The following is a 24,351-nucleotide window of genomic DNA, read 5'->3' as shown; positions in this document are numbered from 1 at the left end:
GAGCAAGAGCCTCCGGCCTCCGGGCAAGCGAACAATCAGATCTTAGCTTAGTTGAACAAAAACAATTAGGAACTAAGAGCAAAATAAGAGCAAGGTTAATTCTTGTATATATTTTCAGATGATCCTTACAATAAGGTGAGCACATCTATTTATAATAGAGCATGGGGTGCAGGATCCACAAATCATGCCCTCTTCATTATCGATATTAATGCCAAAGATAATAAAAGGTAATAAAGGGATTTAATGCTATGACAATGAATGGAAATAATGCACATTTAAGATCGGAGGAAGATTTGGGATTTCTTGTAACGGTTGCACATTGAATGACGTTTGACCCGTGAGTTGGCATGCTTCTCCGGACCCTTTGTAGTTTCTGTCTCCGGTAGCGGCTGCCAAGTTACTCCTCCGGAGCGTCGTTATGCTTTCCCGGAGCCCCTCATTTGCTGACTCAAATCTGACATGTCACCATCGCCACGTGTCATCCTTTGATACGTCCACTTGGTGTCGACGGCTTTTATCCTATACAGTATACATAAGAAAATCCAACACCAACTAAAACCAGAAACAACAACTTCGTTGGTGCAGATCAAAATTAAGATCTAGAAGTCTGCAATAAAATTTCAACTGTTGTATTTGATTCGATGAAAGGAGCCGGTCGGACAGGGGCGAGGAAAGGCAAGTTATTTTACATTGTCATTGGCAAACAGGGAGAAATCGTAGTACATCCATAACTAGAATTTGCTTTCAAGTTTAGAAGACTAAGAAATTATCCCATTAATTCCTAACAAGCCATTGATTGTTAAAACTACTGTTGTTTCTTTCTCTCTTGAGATAATTGGAAGAAAAAAGGAAAGAACTGGTCTGTGATAGTCAAGGTTCTAAGAGGAGAGAAACGGTAAGAAAAGATTCTGACCATGATTAAGTGTGTTGGTTAATAAATCAGATCTAGTCCATTAAAATGCTGAAGAGCCACGTGTCATTAATTTGAGGCACCACTGGAGGAACTTGAGCAGATCATCACCGGAGGGGATCCAGTCCCCCTATATGCAGCCATCTCGCAATGAACATTAATTTTTTTAAACCTATTTATTGATTGTTGTTCTCCCTATCACTTTAAAAATAGGGATTATCGACGGACAAACTCTAGCTAAACAACAAAATCCGTCGCTAATCTTATTTAGCGATGGATTAGCAACATATTATTAGCTACGAACGATTTAGCGACATATTATGTAGCTAATTTCTCTCTTTTAAAGTGAATGAACATTTTCCACTAACTGCTAGTTGTTGTTCATTAACTATGTCCTTAACTCTCATGGGAGTTTTGTGGTGTCATTTATCTAGTATTTTCTTTTATTTAGTATAATTAAAATTGCAAGTGACTGTTTCTCCAAGCTCTTAATTTATTCACTTTTATTGTTGAGTTTGTTATAGTTATTTTAAGAGTGATCTTTTCGGGTGGCATAAACTTGCAATAAACAAGGAAGCTTATATGCAAGAGAAGGAGGAGGAGATGACTCGGATTCGTGCCCATCAAACTTCAAAAAGAAAAAAGAATTAGCTACGAAATTTATTGCTAATCTGTCGCTAAATAACTCGTAGATAGCAAAAAAAAATTGACCATACCTTACTAAATTGGATTACAAATGAACTTTTGTAATTTAGAGACAAAAATTGTATGTCGCAAATTTGTATTAAGTAGTTATTAAGTTTAAGGGAGCAAGTGGACAGAGTTAAAAGAAGGTATTTTAAAGCTTCATTTTGTTTCTCCACAACAAGCCGTTGAAAATGAAACAAATGCATTTTAATATCTCGATGATTAAGTCATTAAAAATTTGTTCGGGAACATCACGATTAACAATCGTTGGAATATTCAATACTTAACCAACTTATTCATACACCAAATGCAATTGGAAAAGGCATCACAACTTATTGATGACATTTCATTTGTTAAAAGTTCATCTCGATGAGTTGAATACGAAATATTCCTTAAAAAAATTGAAAATTCCAACAATTTACTTATTGAAATATTATAAGAGGATAATATAGCAATCTGATTATGAGCATTTTGATATCTCAATGACTAAGTCGTCAAAAATTTGTTGGTGAACTTCACTGATTAACAGTTTTTAGAAATATTTAATCCTTCGCCAAATTATTCATACACCAAATGCAATTGAAAAAGCCATTACAACTTATTAATGACATTTTATTTGTTGAAAGTTCATCACGACGAGCTGGATAGAGAATATTCCTTTTTTTTTGGGGAAAATTCCAGCAACTTACTAATTAAAAATATGATCATAAGAAGATAATATAGCACTCTGATTATGAGCATTGCAATATCTCGAGACCAGACCGTTCAGAATTTGTTCGTGAACTTCACTGATTAACAGTCGTTGGATCCTTCACCAACTTATTCATACACCAAATGCAGTTGAAAAGTCATTATTATTTATTGATGACAATTCATTTGTTGAAAGTTCATCTCGACGAGCTGGATATCAATATTCCTTAAACAAATTCAAAAATTCCAGCAATTTACTTATTGAAATATGATAAGAAGATTATATAGCAATCTCATTATGAACATTTTAATATCTCGATGACTAAGTCGTTAAAAATTTGCCTGTGAACTTCACTGATTAACAATCATCGGAAATATTCAATTCTTCACCATCTTATTCATACACCAAATCAATTGAAAAAGCCATTACAATTTATTATGACGTTTCCTTCGTTGAAAGTTCATCTCGACGAGCTAGATACCTAATATTCCTTAAAAGTTTTCAAAATTCCGACAATTTACTTGTTGAAACGTGATAAGAAGATAATATAGCTATCTGATTATGAGCGTTTCAATATCTCGATGACTAAGCTGTTAAAAATTTGTCTGTGAACTTCAACGATTAACAACTGTCTAGAATATTCAATCCTTCACCGACTTATTCATACACCAAATGCAGTTGAGAAAGCTAGTGCAATTTTATTGATGACATTTCATTTATTGAAAGCTCATCTAGACAAGCTGGATACCGAATATTCCTTTAAAAAATTCGAAAATTCAAGCAATTTACTTACTGAAATATGATCAGAAGATAATATAGCTATTTGATTATGAGCATTTTAATATCTCAATGACTAAGTAGTTAAAAATTTGTCCGTGACCCCATTAACATTCATGCAAAAAATTTTTTATCCTTCACCAACTTATTCATACAACAAATGAATTTGAAAAACCATTACAATTTCTTGATGTACATTTCATTCGTTGAAAGTTCATATCGACGAGCTGGATACCTAATATTTAAAAAAAAAAAAAATTGAAAACTCCAGCAATTTAGTTATTGAAATTTAATAAGAAGATAATATAGCTATTCGATTATGAGCATTTTAATGTCTCGATGACTAAGCTGTTATAAATTTTTAGTAAACTTCACCCGATTAACAGTCATTGAAAATATTCATTCCTTCACCGACTTATTCATACACCAAATGCAGCTGAAAAGGCCATTGCAATTTATTAATGATCTTTCGTTTGTTGAAAGTTTATCTCGACGAGCCGCATACCGAATATTACTTAATTTTTTTTTTGAAAATTCCTGCAATTTACTTATTGAAATATGATAAGAAAATAATATAGCAATCTGATTATCAACATATATCCCAATTGAACCGTTATAGTACTCGATTCAAAATTGGCCGAGAAAAAACATCAGTCAACATTTTTTTGTAAGTTTCGAGTCAATGAGGACAAATTACAAATTTCCCAGTCTGATATTTTTGAAATATATGCCAAAGAGCCACTTCAGTTTTTTAGCACAATTTAACGCATTAGTGATGGTTATTTTTTAATTTGTGTTGCTAATCAAAATGCAAATCATTGAATGGTCAGCTAGATCTCACATCTCAGTTCTAGGGGACTATTTAAATCTTGCGAGCACACTATACTATCGGAAAAATTATTTTTTGATTCTCTATAAATCTCTTTTTCTAATATTATGAATTTGATATGACATAACAAAAACTGTCTTTATAATAAACATGGTTCAAAATGGAGAGCAATTTGAAGAAATAACCTTAAATCTTTATGTACTGTCTCCGGATAAAATTGTTTGAGATTTAAAAGTGAAAGAAATTGTTTTATCTACTAATTTTTTTTTTAAGATGCTACTATTTTTTTCAAGGATTCCAACTTCTCATTAGAAAAAAGGCGGTCATGAGCTAGCCTGCTAGGAGATTACAAGCTTAATACATTTATTTTTTAATTTTTTCATATCCGAATGTCTTTGTCTAGTTGGTTGACATCATTCAGTCCTTTCTCACCTTCACACGCACATAAAAACAAAGACCCACTTAAAATAAGATAAAAAACCTTCTTTCCAACCTTTTATACAAAATTCCTTTCTTCGTGCAAATGCTCATGAGTCACGGCGAATCAGCAGGATTAACAATGTTTCCTGTGTGAAAGGCCGTTTTTTAAAAGAGGCCGAATAATTCATGTTACATTCATATGACTATTGGCTTGCGTGTTATAATATCTAGCGGCTGGCGAATCCTACTTAGTATCCGAACTGAATTAGATATTTCCTCAGTTTCTAGCTAGAAGGATTTTCCTCTACATAATTCTCTTATTTTGCTCAAATTTTTAAATTAAAAAGATGAGTCTCACTTCAAATTTTTAGCAGCTTATATCTTAAAATATTAAAGTTAAAATTTTTAATGAACACACACACACACATCGTGTATACTACTACGGCTTCTAGTGATATAATAAAAACTATAGAAAACGTTAATTTCTAAATGTTGGAGAAGTGAAACTTTTTGGGAGGTCAAATACATATAAATAATCTTATAAATTGACATTTCTCAGAATTATTTTTAGTTTTTTACTAAATCTAGCCTCCTTGAAAAAGAAAAAAAAAAAGAAAAAAAAAAAGGATTTCCATGCCTTTAAAGTGAAAAAGAGATAGGAAACCACAAAAGCAGGTAGCAGGTAGAAACTTGCCCGTTAACATTGAAAATATTTGAAAATTTACCAAATATAAAACCAATCCAACGGCTGAGATCACTTCCTAATATGTTTTTGAAACCTTAAATCCTCATTGGCCGCCTCGCCCCCCTCTTTAAACATTTGAATTCCTTACAGACCGTTTTTTTCCCATTATTATTTTCTTCAAACAACTAAAACATACCCACTTCTCTCTACACACTTTCTCTCACTAAAATTCATTTGCAGATCTTCAAATTTATTTGTGAATCTTTTTGTGTTTTGGGGATCTGCAAATGTGTTTTGTTCTCATTATTCCATTGGTTTGGTTGAATTTTTTGAAGTTGAGTTTGGTAAGTGCATTTTTTTTTTCTATGATGGGTAATTAATTTTCTTTGTTTATGTTTATTTTTTGGGTTTGATTGAATTAAATTGATCTTTTATGTTGTGGGTTTGTTTAATTTATGATTCTTGGTATTTGGGCAGTTGTAAAGTTTGAATCTTGTTTTTGTTAAAAGTTGTATTTTGAACCCTAATTTGATTTTTATATGAAATGACACTTGGATTAGTAAACCCAATGTGTTTGATCAGATTCTTTTGTTGATCATTTTAGTAATTTCTTTTTGTTCATTTTAGACCCAAATTTTTTTGTTTAATTCTGACTTAAACCTCAATTATAATGACTGTGGTGTCTATGATAATGTATGGTTTATAAAATTTTGCTTTCACTTTTTGAGTTTGAAGTATGCTGGCTATAGTTATTAATGGAGCTATGTTTTCACTTTGTTCTAGTAGTTGTAAAGGTGATTCTGAAATTTATTAATCAAAAGACGAAGAAAAGAGATTAAAAGGGGAGAGAATCTAAATGCGATTTTAGGCTTCAAAGAGAGACAAAAAATAAGATCAATGATTTTATTTAAGCTTCTTATATCAGACTATAGTGTAAGCTTTCTTTTTGACTTTCTGATCATAAAACCCAAAAGGATCAGCTGATTGCATTGTCCGAACGTGGCTTAGAACATTTGAAGGTCTTGTGAGTAGGGTGGATGTTACGTTTTCTTTGATTTTGTTGATCCAGTCAGAATCATATGCCATATTTTCTTTTCTTTGTTGGTTCGAATTTCTTGCTTTCTGATAAAATAAGCTTCGCTTGAAATGAAAGCACAATTCGAATGTTTCACGATTTGAACAGCGCTAAGTTAAAGCTAGTTACTTCCAAAACTAAAAATAATTTAGGATCGAACAGACTTTTAATTGCTGAAACTCGGCTTCTAGTTTGTTCATCAAAGATCAGATGTGGCATAATGATAAATGAGGCAGTCGAGGCCTCTTTGTATATTTTGCTTCCTCCTTTTCCACAGAGGAAATTCTCTGAATGGTTTTTATTTCTTTAATAGTTATCTCATGCTTTTTTAGCAACCATTGTGCTGTTGTTTTTTCTCTGACCTTATCCTCTCATTTTGTCATAAGATCAGGTAGGAGAACCCACATCTTAGGGTGGCATATAATGAATTGGGGAAGACATTGTGGAGAAAATTATCAACCTTTCGGCGTTGGGTTATGTAGATTTGCCTTTGTATCAAAAAACCATGGAAAGTGATAGAGTAAGCACTCCTTCAGATGGCACTAGCACTAGTCTCCAAAGCACTAGTCTCCAAAGAGTTCGACCTTTACATGGGTAATTTTCAAAGCACTGGACCATTGCTTCTCTCATACTCTATATTTTAAGTGCCATTACGTGATTTTGTGCATTTTGCTTATTGAATATTTTCTGCTATGTTACACAAATCCTTCAGTCTTTTAGTGGATGAATTTTGAGTTCAGATATAGTCTATTTCGGTAAATCTCACTCAAATAGTCTGTGGAATGTTGAACTACTCACTCATCTGGTGCTAATATTAACAGGAGAACTAGTGGTCCTACGAGACGTTCCACAAAGGGGCAATGGACTCCTGAAGAAGTAAGTGGGCACTTCCTCCATATAGAACAAGTCAAAATTTCATGCACTCAAGCTATTCTTTATCTGTTTATTTATTTATTTTAAATTTCTTTTATTGCCTTCCTTCTTGGTAAGCAATGGATAGTTACTGTCTTTTTTAATGTATGTGTTTTTCCTTTTTGTTCCTTTTTCTTTACTCTTAAGCTTTACTCTTCCTCTGTTGGGAGAGGGTGGTAATCCATAGTTCCATACCTAGGATGGAGACTTTTTTCCAGGTTCTATAACGCTATAAAATAAGGTGGGAATGGTGATTCTTAAATAAAAAGTTCTTGTCCGCGTCTATGAGGTGTAGGTCCCAAGTAAAAGTAAAAGAGGGAGTGTAACAATAATTAAATTATGATGAATCCTCATATAGCAGAATTATGTGGAAGATTCATATCGCTGCTTTCAACTAGTTTGGCGCTGTGGCATAGTCGATTTACCCATGCTTCTGAGAAAAAAGAATACTACGCTAAGCGGCACTAGCGATTGACTACTAACTGCTACATATTTTGAAACTTTAAATAGGTTTATGGTATTTGTTTCGTATTCATAAAAATATCTGAATTTGTAAGAAAACTCCTTCTGGGAATTGTTTCCTCGTAAAGTTAGCCCAGGAATATCTGTTATTGGTAAGTAACATAACTTAATTGATATAGCAATAAGAAAATACTGATATGCACTAGTGTGATAAAAGAAAGAGAGGTATCCTACAGTTCATGTATACTTACTATATTATGTAAGAACTCAAAAGGATTATCAACATTGTGTCTATTGGTTTGTCCAAAAAAACTATATTACATACTTGTGTGTAAGCGTTGCAGCTGCTGAGCTCTTAAAACATCTTTCATTCGTTCACCTGTATGACTGTATCTCATAGGATGCAGGCAGAGATAGGGAATCATATGGGCCTGAGTGTTTTTGTTCACTTTCCTACCCATCAGCTGCTGATAGCCTCCTTTACTGTTATAAATTTAGGACAAGAATATCTTATTTCCCTTTTCCCCGACAATTCTATAGCTGATTATCCTGATCAATACATATGAGCGATACTCAATTTGAATCTACATAATAGCAGAGAATTTATTTTGATGGAAAAGTCACTATGTAGAAAAAACGTCAGCGTCCTATGTGGTAGATGGCTATTGATTGGACGTCTACTTAAAGTTTTGTAAGCAATAGTTGTTGAATTCTGTGGTTCCTTCTGAACTAGGTTTTGATTTTCGTTTTATACATATTTACATGTGCTGGGGCATGATCAATTTCAGTATACATTTCCAACTCTTTGTTTTATATATTCCTAACAACATAAATCCCTTCTTTCAGGATGAAATCCTACGCAAAGCAGTCCAACGTTTTAAGGGGAAAAACTGGAAAAAGATAGGTAAAAACACGAAACTAATGTGCTTGACATTTGTGGGGCACACTACGCTAATGATAAACGCTATCCTGCCACTTGGGATCACTTGGGTTATACAGCGGTGTGATGTTTTTACATTAACTTGAGTTTCTTTGAATGAGTTGTCATTTTACAGACACAGGAAGTAAAAGTTATTTGTCGACTTCTGTAAAATGTCAGTTTCTCTTGATGTGCGCACTAGTGCTTCTACTTGTCTTGACCTACTATAATGTGCTAAGCCATAATTTCAGGACAAAAGACCTCATTAACATTTATGCTTAGAGTTAACATATACTTTGAAGGAAAAAGTCAATCGTAGTTCAAGAAATAAAGGTCATACCAGGGCAGCTGTTCAAAGTTTAAGACACAGGTAGTGGTTGTTTCAAGATGGAATAAGTGAAATAATGTTCAAGTCTCTGAAAAATTGGCCCAAAAACATCCTCTTAGCTCAATTTTGGTCAATCCTGCAGAAACCAACATTTACTTCGAGTTGGAAGCTGATCATAGCTCAAGAATAAGACCTAGAGGTCCTCATAGGGAGGCAGTTTTGTTTTAGGAATTAGGATATGGTGTGTTTATATTTGGTTGAGTTCTTTGAGATTCACCGCAGGAATATGCTTAATGGAGCTTTTAAAGAGAAAAGCGTTTCATATTCCAAGGGTTCAACTTCTCTTGATTTGTTTTATGTTTCTTTTACTCTTTGAATGGAGGTTCTTTGCAATGCTACTTTTCGCATAACAAGTTCTAAAGTAACAGTTAACTCGTCGCGTCCACATTGTTTTTTATTTGACATTACATACTTACTTTTCTTTTGCACATCTTAATAGCAGTACTAAGTCAAAAAAAGACATTTGCTCTGGATGAGGTAAACCTTGTCTGTTCAGAGCAACTCTAACCTGATAGCTCCCACTCACTGCTATTGTCTTCTGCATCAACGGTTCATTGCTCACTTGTCCTTACTTTTTCTGCTCATACTTTTATTCACAGTATCCATATTTGATAAGAGGATGCAGCAGCTGGTAGTCATATATTTCCTGACATCATTAATGCATAAATTGGTTGCGCACTGGGTTAGAGATGTGCTAGTTAAAAATGAGTTGGTCTTCCCAGTTTGTTTAACCTTTCTCCACTATCATTTTCTTTAGAAATATTTGGTGGATTAAGTTTTTGTCATCAGAGTCTTTCCTGTTATAATATATGCCACGTTGAATTGGTACAACTGTCTTTGAAGTTCTATGACACAACCAAATAGCAGAAACTATTTGACATAATATCAGCTTTCTGCTACTTCAGCATTTCGAATGTACTGATTTGAGAAATTTACTCCATGCAGCGGAATGTTTTAAGGATCGGACTGATGTACAATGCTTGCACAGGTGGCAGAAGGTTCTCAACCCTGAACTTGTCAAAGGTCCATGGTCTAAAGAGGTAAATACATGTGCTTGAATAATACACATACGTGGCTATTCTGGAAAACTTGGCATCCATGTCTTTTATATTGCTACTAACTATTTTACTTTTTGACTTCCAGGAGGATGAAGTAATAGCCGAATTAGTAAAGAAATATGGACCCAAAAAGTGGTCCACCATTGCTCAACATTTGCCAGGACGTATTGGAAAACAATGTCGGGAAAGGTAAGCAAGTTGATTTCTTTTGTTTTCCTAAATGGTAATTGGTATGTGTGTATTTGCTTTTTTACTTTGATATGGTTTCAGTTTTCTCCAAATTTCTCTTGTGAGTAAAGTTTCGAGAGCTTGTATGAGGTAGCTTGTGGGTTTTCAATTTCCTAATTCTTCCTAACTTTTTTTAGTCAGTTTAAATTAGAGCTCTGCACTCCCAATGAGTATTAATTTTTTTAACCTACTTGATTGCTGTTTTCCATCTAAAGCCAGTGCTAGATGCTGTTCATCAACTAATGTTTGGACAAGTCTCAGTAAAATTTAAGAAATATATGTCAATGGCATGGTAATGTAGAGGCATCTATTTCTTGCCAATGGAAGAATAGGAGTTCTGTGGTGTCATTTGTGTTCGATTTTCTTTTATTTACCATAATTGAAATTGCAAGTACTATTTCTCTATTAATATGAAGCTCATTATCTTCCACTTCTATTTGTGAATATGTTATAATAATTTTTAAGAGTGATATTTTCAGGTGGCACAATCATCTGAATCCTGGAATAAACAAGGAAGCTTGGACGCAAGAGGAGGAGTTGACTCTCATTCGTGCCCATCAAATTTACGGGAACAAGTGGGCAGAGTTAACAAAATTTTTGCCTGGAAGGTACTGTGAAGCTGTCGGCCATTCTCTTTTTAAAAACAAGAGTGTTTTCGTTTCTTTTTCCCTTTGAGTTGTTACGCTGAGAATTCCTACACTATTCTATATGACATGTAAAGATTTTGCTATGATTTTCAGGACAGATAATGCAATTAAAAATCACTGGAATAGTTCTGTCAAAAAGAAATTGGACTCGTATTTGGCATCAGGTTTACTTGCACAGTTCCCTTCTCTTCCTAATGTCAACCATCAGATCCAATCAATCCCTTCTTCGACAAAGATGGAACAGAGTAGTGAAGATGATAGTGTTCGTAAAGGAGCAGAAATGGAGGAAGTTTCAGAATGCAGTCAAGGTTCAAATCTTGCTGGCTGTTCCCAATCTACAAGTGACATGGGAAACGCATTTGTACATACAAGAGAGGAGGGAAAATTGCTGGAGGATTCAAATTATTGGAAGGACCCAAACTCTAGTTCAGCACCATGTTCTGAATACTATGCCCCAAATTTTGATGATATTACTTTTTCAATGGCAGAAGTACCCAGTGGCTGGGCAGCATCCATGGGAAAAGATTGGCAGTTTAATCCAGATGACATACCTAATATTTCTCCTCTAGAGTTGATGCAGGATTCTTCAGGGCTCTTCATGCAGTGTCTAACTGGTAATGGGAATCATGACATGGTAACCTTTCCACAGCAAGATGCAATGAAGTTCGAAACGACTAATGACGGAAGTATGGTTGTGGGTTTAGATACGCCGAATGAGATGTTTACTTCTGTGGAGGGTTGCACGATGATATACCCTGAGGCAGGAATTCCTCAACGCTTTCCTTCTGAAACTGGTATGAATGGTGTAGATGAAACTGCGGGTTCTTTGATTTATCAGATCTCTGAAGGTGGAAATATGTCTATAGAAAAGGGAAATCCTCTCTGTTCAGATGTTATGGGAACTTCATCCTGTCAACCATGTTCTGTTCCTTCACAGTTTTCTTCAGAGCAAAGCTCACTCATGTTTGGTATTGCCTCAAATCAGTTTCATAATCCTTCACAAGGACACCAAGCACAGGAGTCCGAAACGAGTAAATGTGATGGTCTTCTATATCCCACTCAATCTGATACTCCTTGTGACAACATAATGGGTGATCCTCTCCTGAAGGACCCACTGGATCAAACAAAAGATTCTGCACAGCTAGTTTCTGTGAATGATTTTGGCTCAACTCCTTCAAATACTATTCAAACGTGTCCATTGGTGAATGGAAATTCGGGTGTAAAAGAAGATCAGAAGGATGGGGGAGCCTTATGCTATGAGCCTCCTCGTTTTCCAAGCTTGGATGTTCCATTTTTCAGTTGTGATCTTATACAATCTGGTAATGATCCACAGCAAGACTACAGCCCTCTTGGCATCCGACAGTTGATGATGAGTTCTATGAACTGTCTTACTCCATTTAGGTTGTGGGATTCACCATCAAGAGATGGCAGTCCAGATGCCGTCTTGAGAAGTGCTGCCAAAACTTTCACCAGTACACCTTCTATATTAAAGAAGCGACACCGTGATCTGGTGTCGCCTTTGTCAGAAAAGAGATGTGGAAAGAAGCTTGAAAGTGATCTCCGTCAAGAATCATTCTCTAGTCTGGCTAAGGATTTTTCTCGACTAGATGTTATGTTTGACGACTCTGCAAATGAAAAAGCAACAATGTCTTCCCTAACTAAGGATCAAACTCTGGAACTTCAAGCTTCATCTGAAGATAAAGAAAACATAAATCCAACTGAAGATGGACGAAAGGAGGAAGACAAGGAACGCAATGGACTTTCGGGCTGTGGAACTTCTGAGAGACAGTTAGATGGAGGTGAAGTTCACTGTAAAGAGCAAGGAACAAGGGATGGAAAAAAGCTTGGAGCCAATGAAGCAGTTGGAAAGGTGAGTCAATCATTTTATTTTCCTTTGGCACCACTTTGTGTTTTCTGAGACTGAGAGTGGTGGTGGTTGGTGTCAGTATTTGGCAATACCATTTGATATTCAATATGTGAAAAAACATTCATTGGAAAATTTACACAACCAAAAAACTGGAGCTCGATGTTAAGAAATTCCTCAAGATCTTGAATATCTGCATTTCCTTTGTTTCCATTATTCTTAATGTGCTGGTGCTCTACAATCTTTTATAGTCTTGTTTGCATGATACTGTAACATCTTTTATAGCCAATCTAATTTTGGGTTGACGTTCAAATTCTTTTTGTAAGACCCATTGAACTGATTCGACAGAGAATCCGTTAGTTGGAAATGACCTTTATGCTCTGCCTGTTTCAGATAAAACAGCCTTCTGGAGTTCTAGTTGAACTGAACGCAAGTGACCTGTTCTTTTCTCCTGATCGTTTTGGAGCCAAGTCTGACAGAGCTACAAATCTAAGCAATAAAGCTCTAGGAAATCAGTATGCTAGACGGCTTGAAGCTGCATCGAATCAAGGTTCTGTTTCATCTTCATTTGAGACTTCATGTTTCTCTGTTATTTGCTCTCCTCGTATACGTGGAAAGAAGGATGGAAGTAGTTTTGTCATCACTACATCAATGCAATCCGCTCCAACATCAACTGCCTTGGAGAACGCAGCTGAGAATTCAGGAAATGTAGTTGGAATTGAGACTGTAAGCATGTAAGATTGTTGTTGTTTCTTTACTCTCTTTTGTTTTTTCTTCATACCCTTTCCACAGCATTGTTCTCCCGCAAAATTAACGGCCCATTGACCTCATTTCTTCGCAGCTCTGGAGAAACACCTTATAAAAGGAGTATTGAATCTCCGTCAGCTTGGAAATCTCCATGGTTCCTCAACTCTTTCCTGTCAAGCCCGAGACTTGATAATGAACTTACTTTTGAGGTAAATAGGATTTCGGAAATTACATGCTACGATGAGACTAATATCTTTATATTTGCTCTTTTCTTCTGTTCAAATTCCGCGTTCATATTCAAGTACTTTGAAACTTTGTAGGATCTTGCGCTGTTTATGAGCCCAGGTGACAGAAGCTATGATGCTATTGGATTAATGAAGCAATTGAGTGAGCAGACTGCAGGAGCCTTTGCAGATGCCCAGGAGGTCTTGGGAGGTGATACTCCAGAGTCAATCCTACGGGGGAGGAACTCCAAAAACCAGAAAGCAGATGAAAATCATTCTCTTTTGTCCGCAAATGCTATGGTATGTCCAATCCCAATGTCAAGATGATTGCAAAATAATCTCGTGCCCAGTTGTGATTTTTTTTTTTTTTTAATATCCTATGCTAATTTTTGGAAGTGTTTTCAGATGTCATAACTATGCAGTTCTGTTAATGTGTTTCCAGATATTGCATTTTTTCAGAAATGTTAACATCTTTTCCTCTTAATTTTTTTTAATCCTTTCGGAAATGAACTTGAAAGAAAAATACTGTTATTCTTCTCTTTTTAGTTTGTTCCAAAGAATGACACTTTTTTATCTTTGAAAATTTTTTTAGCTTGAAACTTCCCATTTTATTCTCAATGACATTTATATCCATAGGAATGCCCATGTTTAGGACCACAAGTCCTAAGGATACTTTTGGTGCGTGGAAAAAGTCTGTTTTTTCTTTCTCAAACTCTGTACCCAGTCAAACATCACATATTAATTGGTACTGAGGCATTTGGACCAGAGTAAATCTTTTCTGACAAATATTACTCCAACAAGTTCAAGGTTCCTCATTTTAAGTGGGACCTGAGACAAAAAGTTAGGAATCTGTTCATCTGTTAATTACTAGTCATGAGAGTTATTGTAGACTGAAATTCTTGACTTTTCTATTACTGTTGATTTGCAGAGTGAGAGGCGTACGCTTGATTTCAGTGAATGTGAATCACCTGGAAAGGGAAAGGCAACTGAAAATTTTGGCACAAGCAACAACAGCTTTTCAAGTCCTTCTTCCTACCTCTTGAAAGGCTGCAGGTAGCAGCAAGTCCTTTCAGGGTAGAAATTCTTGATGTAACATATATAAGATTGATATACCTGTGTGTATTTTTTTATTATTTATTTTTGCCTTATACAAATACTTGTCCAATTGTTTGTCAAAAGATATGGATTAGATGTTATCATTTCATTAAACATTATTCTGCTTAATCCAATTTGCTAAATAAGAAAACCAATTTGTACAAAGCCCTTCTTTAAGCTTCATTTTGCAGGAACAAATGCTACTGCATCCAGGGAGAAAATAAGAATTGTGTAGCAATGGGTGAACAAAAAATAGTGATTTTGTTCTTACTCCTTGCCTCTCTGATCTGAATTGGGAAACATGGCCTGGTCTAGATGTGATTTTTTGACATTTACTTTGGTTGCATTTTGTTCACCTGTTGGTACACAAAAAATGTGGCTCAAATACTTGGAATGTTTTTTTTTTTGACGAAGTAAGGTGTTTCATAGATAGGCATCAAGTAGATGCAGAATTACAAGAGAAACAAAAGGGCTCACAGAGAGCACAAGCTCACATCAAATACTTGGAATGCTCGTAGCAAGTTCACGAATTCTTCAGTAAACAAGCAACTCCCGTGAATGAAAAACTTGTACAAGAAATCTATTAAAGATATAATATTAAGCAGCCCTTTCCACTGCCTGATGAAACTGCCATTTGCACAAGATGGTGAGGCCTATACAGCCAAGTTTGGAGCTTAATGGTGTGTTTGAAATGGCATCAGTCATCACTGATTTTTATTCTTGAACCGGACTCTGATTATCTCCAATATGTTGTAAGATTACAAGTAACTGAAAGTTGGAGCCAATCATAGATGGATCAGCGCATCATGTTAAACTGGACTATAAGCAAATGTCTCACATTGCTTCATATGAGGCTAATTAAGTGGTAGATGGATTAGCAAAATATGCTAAAACTCTAGAAGCAGCAAAACTCCTATTTGTGTTTCAGCAGCTACCAAGAGATGCAGAAGGAACTTTTCAATCGGATAAATGGTAACTCCCAAGATACAATATGACAAAGCTAAATTTTTTTTTTGTAAGCTAACTGTATATTCTGATAAGAGTAGAGAATGGATTGTTCAAGTGTAAACAGGAGTCTCTCATATCCAATGTTCACCTCTTTCCTTTTTCTGTTGGGAGGTCAAGTACGCCTTCATTTGTTACTGATATAACACACTCCCTGACTCGCAACCCAAAAAAAAAAAAAAAAAAACACTTCCACTATTATCCGAACATACTATTTTAAGTATTCGAGAAATCTATTTCTGGAGAAGTGAATGACCCAACATCTACTGTGTGACAAGAGGTTCTTGTCTATTAAATCAGCTCTTTTTCTGGAGTATGCAAAAAAAAAAAAAAAGACTTGTCTCGAGCACATCACTTTTGTAGAACGATTTGATCATTCGAAGGCAGCTTATTTAAGATAGCCTCAGTTCGTAACTTCTTGACATCTAGAACAGTAACAACGGAAAGAGTATGTTGGATCCTGCTGCCACACATAGCAATCCAACCAACTTATCCAAATTTACTTCTCCAGTTTCCTTTTACCCCTAATAAATGCCTTTCCGTGTACATCTGAGATGCCCAATAAACACTTCTACCGAACTTAATTCAAAAAAGTGAGAAAAACCAATTTTGAAAAATTGCCGTCCAACTTCACTGAAAGGACTGATCTTGGATCAGCGATCATCCATATATCAGCTTTAGTGTATTCATTCAATGTTCCACCTAGACTTTGTTGCACGAAATGAAAAATGTATCCGAAACCCGTTAAGCTGAGATGCCACTCAACCAATAAATACGGGGTAGACAAACTAGTAATGAAGCACACACGTGTCCTCATCAGAAGGTGTCATTCTGGAAGATCAGCTTAATGAAAATAAGTTGATTGGCAAACAAGCTTTAACTTCATTCAGATAAAGCAAAATAATTATTTAAAATTGCTAAGTAATAACTGTAGGTATGCTATTTAGCACTATTTTAGCAACTAAGCCCGAAGGTATTACGAAAATAGGATTGCTATATTAAGCAAAATCTGTTTATTCTAGTCACTACTTATGTAGGTTTATTATAACCTCCAACAAAGAGGTAACTAGTTATTACACCTGAACCACCATATTCCACAAGGAGGGGGGAATCGCCATTGAATCTACTTGAACCGAAAATACTCGTCCAACCAGAATGACAGCAGCGAACAACCTCAGATAAAACAGGAACGAACATTAGTAGCCAGTAACACCTCAACGAGCCCCAGTCACAGCAGCATGGATGGCATCTGCTAGATGTGGAACTGTCCTGGAGCTTAGACCTGCCATGCTAATGCGTCTGCAAAAATAAATATATGATACACGTCAAAGGCTTTGGATTATCTGCTAAGCAAGTTTCATAGAAGTTGCCACAATTATATACCAACTTAGTTAGAATTACGCTCTAGAAATGTTCATTATTAGTGTTCGTGAAAGCTAAGGTAGCAAGAAACTACAAAAAGAACTAAGTGATGGATGATAGAATTTTAAACAAGTTCTTCCCCACTCTCTGCTTTACCTTCCTTCCAAGGTCGTAACTGTGTTACTTTACCAGGAAATAAAATCACATATCAGTTGTTGGGAAGACATAATATTGTCTAATATGACAAACAGAGCTTTGTGCCGTAGAAATAACACATTACCCATCTGATGTCATGTAGATGTGGTATTCTTTGGTCATGAAGGCAACTTGTTCTTTGTTAAGTCCCGTGAAAGTGAACATTCCAATCTGCTTGATAATGTGACTCCAGTCACCAGGGGTACCTGCCAATCAAATTGACGTGAATAGAAATACATATCTGGTTCATGAAATGTTTGACATTTAAATGGATTAAAGAGTGCCTGACCAAAAGAAAGGAATTGATAACTTATAGAGACATCATGATTCTAACACTGGTGTGCCGACAGAGAGTTACAATGTAATACTTTTAATATAATGCGGATGGCGTCAAATCACAAACCTTGAGGGGAATATTGGAGGAATGAAACATCAGAACACGAGTTGACCCAAGAGTTTTACTTCACCAAAAGGCATATCACAGAAAGAACGTGCTTGGGGATGGTTTTCTAAAGGTGTACAAATCCATTAAGCCATCGTTACGGGGGGTTAATCCCTTAATTGTAAGCAATATTTTATCAAGGATGGTTTTCTAAAGGTGTAGCAAAATCCATTCAGCCATTGTTATGGGGCGTTTAATCCCATAATAGTAAGCAATATTTTTTCAAGGAGAATTACACAAGGAATTGATGAAAGCACTAAGGAAGATCGAGATGCATTATGTTTTGGGGACATATTTGAAATTTCGTAATTCTGGGTTTTGTTTGCTTTCTCTTTTTCCTGGTTACGCTTTCATTCAAGGAGAATGAGCTAGTTGGTCCTTTTTGTCAATTATAGGACAAATGAACTGGACAAATTGCAACAAATTCTATAGGCAGAAATATACGACATTAATATGTATATTTCATATATAAGGACACCTGAACAAGAATGATCAAAATGAGAAAAAGAGCAGAGGCCGATGCAACACATATGAAAAACAAGCGTACGTGAAAGTATTGCTAGCAATGTTACCTCTAGCACGTAAAGCGTCAAATAATTGCTGGCGCATTCTGATGATTCGATCAGCCATTGCTTTCAACTCAAGAGTCCATTCATGGTACAAGTTTCTGCAGGATTTTGGTGATTTATTTTGCAGAACAATGACTAAACCTAATTTCTCAACATAAACTGGAATATACAGAAACTAGGAAATGACTTTTTAAATGGTTGATATATTACCTGTCTTTGAGGATTGTAGCAACTATTGATGCACCATGAATTGGCGGATTGGAATACATTGGCCTAATCACCAATTTCAACTGGCTCTCAACTCTGCTTGCTACATCAGCATTCCTGCAGACCTGCAGATTTGAGAAACTTTAAGGAGATGTAACTATCAGCAGTGTGTAACTGTGATAAAACTATCACAGGTTCGGTTGGTTGAGCATGGGCATGGGGCTTTCATAATGGAGGTCTCAGGTTCGAAACCCCCTGCCTACGACAGTAGGGGATTTGCCTTCTGGGTCGAGCTCGTCGCACCGGGCTTGCCTAGTGCGGGTTACCTCTTCTGTGTGGTTTGCGAGCTATTGCACAGAAGCTGGGTTTACCCTAGGCGCACCCGAAGGGTAGCGGTTGCGGGTTCCCATGTCATCATCCAAAAAAAAAAAAAAACTGCGATAAAACTATGGTACACCATATTGCGCGGACTGCCTGCCATAATAGGTTGATTCATTCTTGAGATATTCATCCATTTGAAGATGGCACCAATATGCTACAAACTTTTGATATCTCGGGATGACTAAAAAATTCCTTTTTTGGGTTATGTTCAAGGCTGTCACGTTTATATATTTTAAAGTTAGTTATAAGGGTTAAACAGTTCATATAGCTACCAAATCTAATGTACCTCCATAGTTAAGCACCAGAAAAAAGGACAACTTAGAAAACAATAAAAAAAGCATCATCATAAATATAATCAAACGTGATTCGAGAAAAAAGAAGACAAAAGAACAAATGGACATTCAAACGTTTCAGAATGAGGCATAGGTATACTTTAGACGTACAATGCTTAAAGCTCCGACACGTTCACCATAAAGTCCCATATTCTTTGCATAACTTTGAGCAACAAGTACTTCACCTCCATCTGCCACAAACATGCGAACAGACTGTGCATCTGTGTCTAGGCTTCCACTAGCAAAGCCCTATAATATCAAAGTTCGAATATCAGGATTAATTAACATATATTGAACAAATTGGCTCATTTTTAAATGGTCATTTAGAAAAATCCAAAAAGCTCTTAACTTCAGTCGACTGATGATTTGTCTTACCTGATATGCACTATCAAAGAAAGGTAACAATCCTTTTGACCTCATCAATCTCCTAATTTGCTCCCACTGATCAAGGGTTGGATCCACACCAGTGGGGTTATGTGCACAAGCGTGAAGTAGCACTATCGCTCCTGACGGAGCAGATCCAAGGTCTTCCAACAAACCTGTCATGTACAAGAAGAAACTTCTGTAAATAAGTCGGCAATACGCGACACAAGCACACAATATTTAAAGTTAGTCTCTCAGGTTTAAACATATAGATTGCATTACATTTAAGTTCAGATGTGTCTTAAATTCCTTTTATCATAAAGTATTATATCTATATTCCTCCACTCTCTTATTTTCTCCAAGAGCATTAGAGCCTCTATGTTCATGTAGATACCCTAAATAGCTTTTCTCTTTCGAAGAGTCTCCCAGCCAAAAGTCAATTTTTCACAGTTCTACTATTCCAGCCTTTTCCAGTGACGATTCCGATGGTAACACTTCTCTTTATTGTGACTACTGTTGCAACATCAAGCCTCGTTCCCTGTGTCTCTTACCTACGCAGCACCATGCTTCATTTCAATAATCGTTCCGGTAACACTGGCTCTTTTAGATGGTTTCCTGGCCCCTACCCTTTCCCCTGTCCATTCAGAAGCACCGCCTCCTTTTGACCAGAATTATTGCCATTCTTCCTCCTATACTCTGACCATTGCGGTGGCAGACATATTGTTCAACATTTCAGCAACTGAAATTTTTTCGACAAGATCCAACAATTTATTGATCTAACTGGTAACTTTTCTATGTTTTCAGCAGAGAAGTAGAATTGTTTTCCCTCCTTTTGGTTCTCAGCTATGTGTTAGAATGTCAAAATTTTAAGAGCTAATGGTAGTTAGTCCCTAATATGTTAAGTATCAGACAGATAAATTAGATGTGTGTTGCATTCCATTGTTATCAACAACAAAAACAACATACCCACTGTAATCCCACAAGTGGGGCCTGGGTAGGGTAGAGTGTACGCAGACCTTACCTCTACCTTGCATTCCATTGTTATCAAGTTATATAGTTATCTCTCTTCTGGTATTTTCTCACAGGAAAATAGTTATAAAGAAAAAGCACAGAGGATGATGGCTTTACAAGTTTGTCCAATAATTACACGCTATCTAAATTGTGTTTTTATTATTTATGCAACCGAATGAGTGAAATGCATTCAACCTCAATTCGATTCAGATTTATGATAATTTGCAATCAAATACCAGAATAAGACTGAAAAAAACATCGATCTTTCCGGAAGAGATTAATAGCAAACTGGATAGCCATAGATATCAACTGGAACAATATCCTGTTACATCACTTTCTCGTAAAAAGAGTTTCGTACCTTGAAAATGGAGTCCACGGGTTGCTGGATCATAGTAGCGGTAACTCTTAACTGACAACCCAGCTAAAGTAAAGATCTTTGGGTGGTTTCCCCATGTTGGTTGGGGAATATAAATAGTCCGCTGCAGAGAGAATTACATCAAGATCTATTCGACTTTGAAGATTGTGAAGGAAACAAAAATGTAATTAAGAAATCAAAGCAGATTTACTTGATGATAATGTCGAGCCAAAAATTCAGCTCCAACCCTCAATGAGCCTGTGCCGGACAAGCACTGCACAGTTGTTACTCTGTTCTCTTGAATAGCAGGGCTGTCCCAAGAAAAGAAAGTAAAAGATCATAAAAGCCACTGGTATAATTTGAAGCATATTAATAACTCTCTTTTAACCCAAATTTATATGAAGTCTAAAGTTTTGGTTGTCCTAAACTTAATACAACGAACATATGAAAGAGCTTGCTAGACACATAAGATAAACCTGTCAGACAGCTCCAGATATTGATCTTACACTTCACCACGTGCATCCAAATTTGCCTATTTAGATGCTAATGCTCTAACCAAATTTTGAAACCACATTTGCAAATAGTTATCGCTTAAATTAGATCACAGAATGAAACCACACAGAGAAATTATGAGTACATCTGATAGCACCAGCCAACACGGAAGCAAAATATATGCAGGTGAGGGGCAGTTCCATGAACAACTGACACATGGAATGGCATGGACGGAATAGGAAGTCCGTTGACAAATGTGACGTGGCAGATGTTAATAGACGCTTCACAAAAATCTATGAAGCAATCAAACACTTGGTAATGAAGCCTGAATATTTTGAGGTACTATCTTATGCAACAACATACACTAACTGCCTGCATATCTTATCTGCAAAACTAAATAGAGAACGGGAACTTCTGTACCTATCAGCACCAAGTATCAGCTTAGCACTCAATTTATTGAAGTCTGCCAGCCCAGTAATTGAAAGGTACTCTTTAACACGAGACCTGCAGAAACCTTAAAGGTTAATCACATAGGTTTAATAAAAAATGTGGGTTCAAATTTCGTCAAGTGGAAAGCAAGTACCTGTCATTTACTAGTTGCTGCTCTGCTTTTCTTACGACATTCAAAACAAGAGGTTTTCCTTCCTGAAAAAATACGTTAGTATTGTTAGCTGATATGTTCCAATATAGCAGCAAACCAAGAAGCGCGTCTTCTAAAATTTGAGAAAGCGGGGGCACTAAACATCCACAAGTCCATTGCTAATAAACATCCTCCTCCGCCTTACCTTTTAACCATTTAAGATATTAAAAACTTAAATCCAGCTAAGAACTTTAACAGCTCAATTGGCTCCAACAGGCAAATAACAAAATTTGTTTTCGTCTGTGAGTGAAAAATCAACACGTCAACTCAAGAGATTCATCGTTTGAGTACACCGTAAAAAGGTTGGAGCAATTCAAACCCCGAGAGATAAACACCTCCCCGCACGCCCAGGACTGGACATTTGAGTGGACAATATAAGACGGTCCACACTAAAAATAGAAATATATCACGAGGCGCCAAACTTAGCAGATATAGGAAAACTGTTTACTCTGCTTTATTCTTGTTTTATATAAAAAAGAAAAATCACAAACTGTTTAGTGTATTTGACAGTGATATAACAGAAAAATGGAAGCAACTTGAGTAATATCACTAACTTAGCCAATCTAAGGTAGTTTTTTCCATATCTTTGTAATCCCAGAACAGCCAAGTAGGTTATATAAATTTTATCAGTCATGGCAACCATAATCGAAAACAATCTTTTTTAGCAAAGCACCAGCCAAACAGGTCAGCATTGGATGAACTATTCAAAACCAATATAACAACACAATCACCAAAACAAATCATAATTTCTTTCTACTAATAGAATTACGTCAACCGGGAGAAACTAAAAAGCAGATCCATTTGTCAATTGTAATTTTCATCTTATTCATGTTTTTGGATTTAATATCTGAATCATGATTGCCGCATTGATAAGAAATAATCAGGCAAAAGAATGATCACCTCTGTCCTGTAGGCACCAACTCCCAAATTCAACTTCACAGGGCTGGTATCTTTATTGTATGCAACAGTAACCTAATAACAAAAACATAACACCAATATATGTCATGAAGACTTCAATCAATCTATATTCGAAATTTAAAAAAGAAAATCGCAATGATATCATAACAGAAACTAAACCACAGCAGACCTCTACAATTAAACACATTTTTGCAAGATATTAATATTCATTTTCATTTTGCGCGCTCATTTGATATGTTAACAGAATCAAACAACCTGATCACTGAATGTCATCTCCTCCTCACCCAAAGCAAAAAACGGAATTTGAAAAATTCAATCATTTCCATTTCTATCAATCTGAAAAAAAATTCAAGTGATTGAACTCACAAAAGATATCATCCACACACAAATACAGCGAGTGTGCGCTACAACTAATTTGTATTAGCAATTCAAAAACGGCAAAGATCATAAGAGAAGAAAAAAGAATATTCAATTCAACATAAAAATGAGGATGTTCTTACGATTAAAAAACAAACTAACTAAAATTCCCTCATAATAAAATAAATATACGTAGAACATTAAACACGAACACACACGATGTGAGAGAAAACAGAATCTGAGAACTTGATCAATCAATTTCATTTCTTCCTCACTCAAAAAAAAAAAAAAAAAATTGCGAAAATTCAAGTGATCAAACTCACAAAAGATGCTTCAATTATGTATTACTAAAAGATGTAAAAAAAAATTATTCAAATTCAGGTAATAATAAGAGAAGAGAAGCACTATATAACAGGAACACACATACAGATACACCTTGTGTGCGTGTTCGTGGTTATTGAAGACTTGAAAGAGAGAGAGAGAGAGAGAGAATTACGCCGAGAATAGGATCTTCAGGCGCGCGCACGATGTGAGCGAAGACAGATTGTGTTCCTGACGACGTCGGAGCAGCGATGATCCAGTGGTTCGCGGCGGCAGAGGACGACGGTTCAAGGTGTCTCGCCACAACACTTAATCTCCTCTCAGCCGAAGGTGACGCTGATTGTTGTTCTTGTGTGTGCATTTTAGCAGAACCCAACTTTCGCTTGCTAAACTACGCTTCCTTTTTTCGGTCAGTTTACTTTTGAACGTTTTGATCCTTAAAAATCCCTTGTGTGTATATATAGGCGTCGTTTTGCATGTCCAATTAAGCTTGGGATTAAATTATTGGGTTGATGGTATTGATTTATTTTGTTATAAGGGTCATTTGGTACACGGAATAATATCCAAAATTAAATTTATACTATGTTAAATGTAAATATACCATTTATATCGTCAATTAAACATTATACTCCCTCCGTCTCATAATACATGTCACCTTACTCAAAAAAAATTATCTCATAATAAGTGTCACCTTCGGAAGTCAAGAAATAAATTAACTAGTTTTTTCCAATTCTACCCTTAGACAATACAGTAACATCTAAATGATGATTGAAAAGGCCACAT

The 24,351-nt window shown here is 35.9% G+C and overlaps 2 protein-coding genes across 3 annotated transcripts; one reads left to right on the top strand and one right to left on the bottom strand.

The window, feature by feature from the left end:
- Positions 1–4,952: 4,952 nt before the first annotated feature.
- On the top strand, positions 4,953–14,783 carry LOC132635653 (transcription factor MYB3R-1-like). Of its 2 annotated transcripts, none has more exons than XM_060352129.1 (12): positions 4,953–5,343; positions 6,461–6,668; positions 6,896–6,950; positions 8,295–8,352; positions 9,701–9,795; positions 9,899–10,002; positions 10,521–10,649; positions 10,782–12,558; positions 12,946–13,286; positions 13,394–13,508; positions 13,620–13,823; positions 14,452–14,783. In XM_060352129.1, the coding sequence occupies exons 2-12, from the start codon at positions 6,580–6,582 to the stop codon at positions 14,578–14,580; spliced, it is 3,096 nt and encodes a 1,031-aa protein (XP_060208112.1). In that variant the 5' UTR covers positions 4,953–5,343; positions 6,461–6,579; the 3' UTR covers positions 14,581–14,783. The 2 variants fall into 2 exon arrangements, with proteins under 2 accessions (XP_060208112.1, XP_060208111.1); XM_060352128.1 differs by having other exon boundaries at positions 4,954–5,343; positions 6,466–6,668.
- A 1,702-nt stretch (positions 14,784–16,485) lies between these two features.
- Positions 16,486–24,009, bottom strand: LOC132635654 (aspartate aminotransferase, cytoplasmic). Its single transcript, XM_060352130.1, has 12 exons — positions 23,744–24,009; positions 22,873–22,944; positions 21,916–21,977; positions 21,753–21,836; positions 21,052–21,151; positions 20,844–20,964; positions 19,487–19,650; positions 19,223–19,360; positions 18,402–18,523; positions 18,195–18,289; positions 17,266–17,386; positions 16,486–16,922 (listed from the first exon to the last, which is right to left on the bottom strand). The coding sequence occupies exons 1-12, from the start codon at positions 23,927–23,929 to the stop codon at positions 16,838–16,840; spliced, it is 1,350 nt and encodes a 449-aa protein (XP_060208113.1). The 5' UTR covers positions 23,930–24,009; the 3' UTR covers positions 16,486–16,837.
- Between the last annotated feature and the right edge of the window lie 342 nt (positions 24,010–24,351).

The sequence above is a fragment of the Lycium barbarum genome, chromosome 4, assembly GCF_019175385.1.
Source record: "Lycium barbarum isolate Lr01 chromosome 4, ASM1917538v2, whole genome shotgun sequence".
Taxonomy (NCBI): domain Eukaryota; kingdom Viridiplantae; phylum Streptophyta; class Magnoliopsida; order Solanales; family Solanaceae; genus Lycium; species Lycium barbarum.
This window is presented reverse-complemented; position numbering and strand designations above follow the sequence as displayed.

Excerpts from the sequence above, each read along its gene's own strand:
- LOC132635653 (XM_060352129.1), top strand. The coding sequence starts at position 6,580 with ATGGAAAGTGATAGAGTAAGCACTCCTTCAGATGGCACTAGCACTAGT. Across the intron at positions 10,650-10,781 it reads ACAAAATTTTTGCCTGGAAG|GACAGATAATGCAATTAAAA; the intron begins GTACTGTGAAGC and ends TATGATTTTCAG. Across the intron at positions 12,559-12,945 it reads CCAATGAAGCAGTTGGAAAG|ATAAAACAGCCTTCTGGAGT; the intron begins GTGAGTCAATCA and ends TGCCTGTTTCAG.
- LOC132635654 (XM_060352130.1), bottom strand. The coding sequence starts at position 23,929 with ATGCACACACAAGAACAACAATCAGCGTCACCTTCGGCTGAGAGGAGA. Across the intron at positions 19,361-19,486 it reads TCTTTGATAGTGCATATCAG|GGCTTTGCTAGTGGAAGCCT; the intron begins GTAAGACAAATC and ends TTGATATTATAG. Across the intron at positions 18,524-19,222 it reads GTGTCGGAGCTTTAAGCATT|GTCTGCAGGAATGCTGATGT; the intron begins GTACGTCTAAAG and ends TCAAATCTGCAG.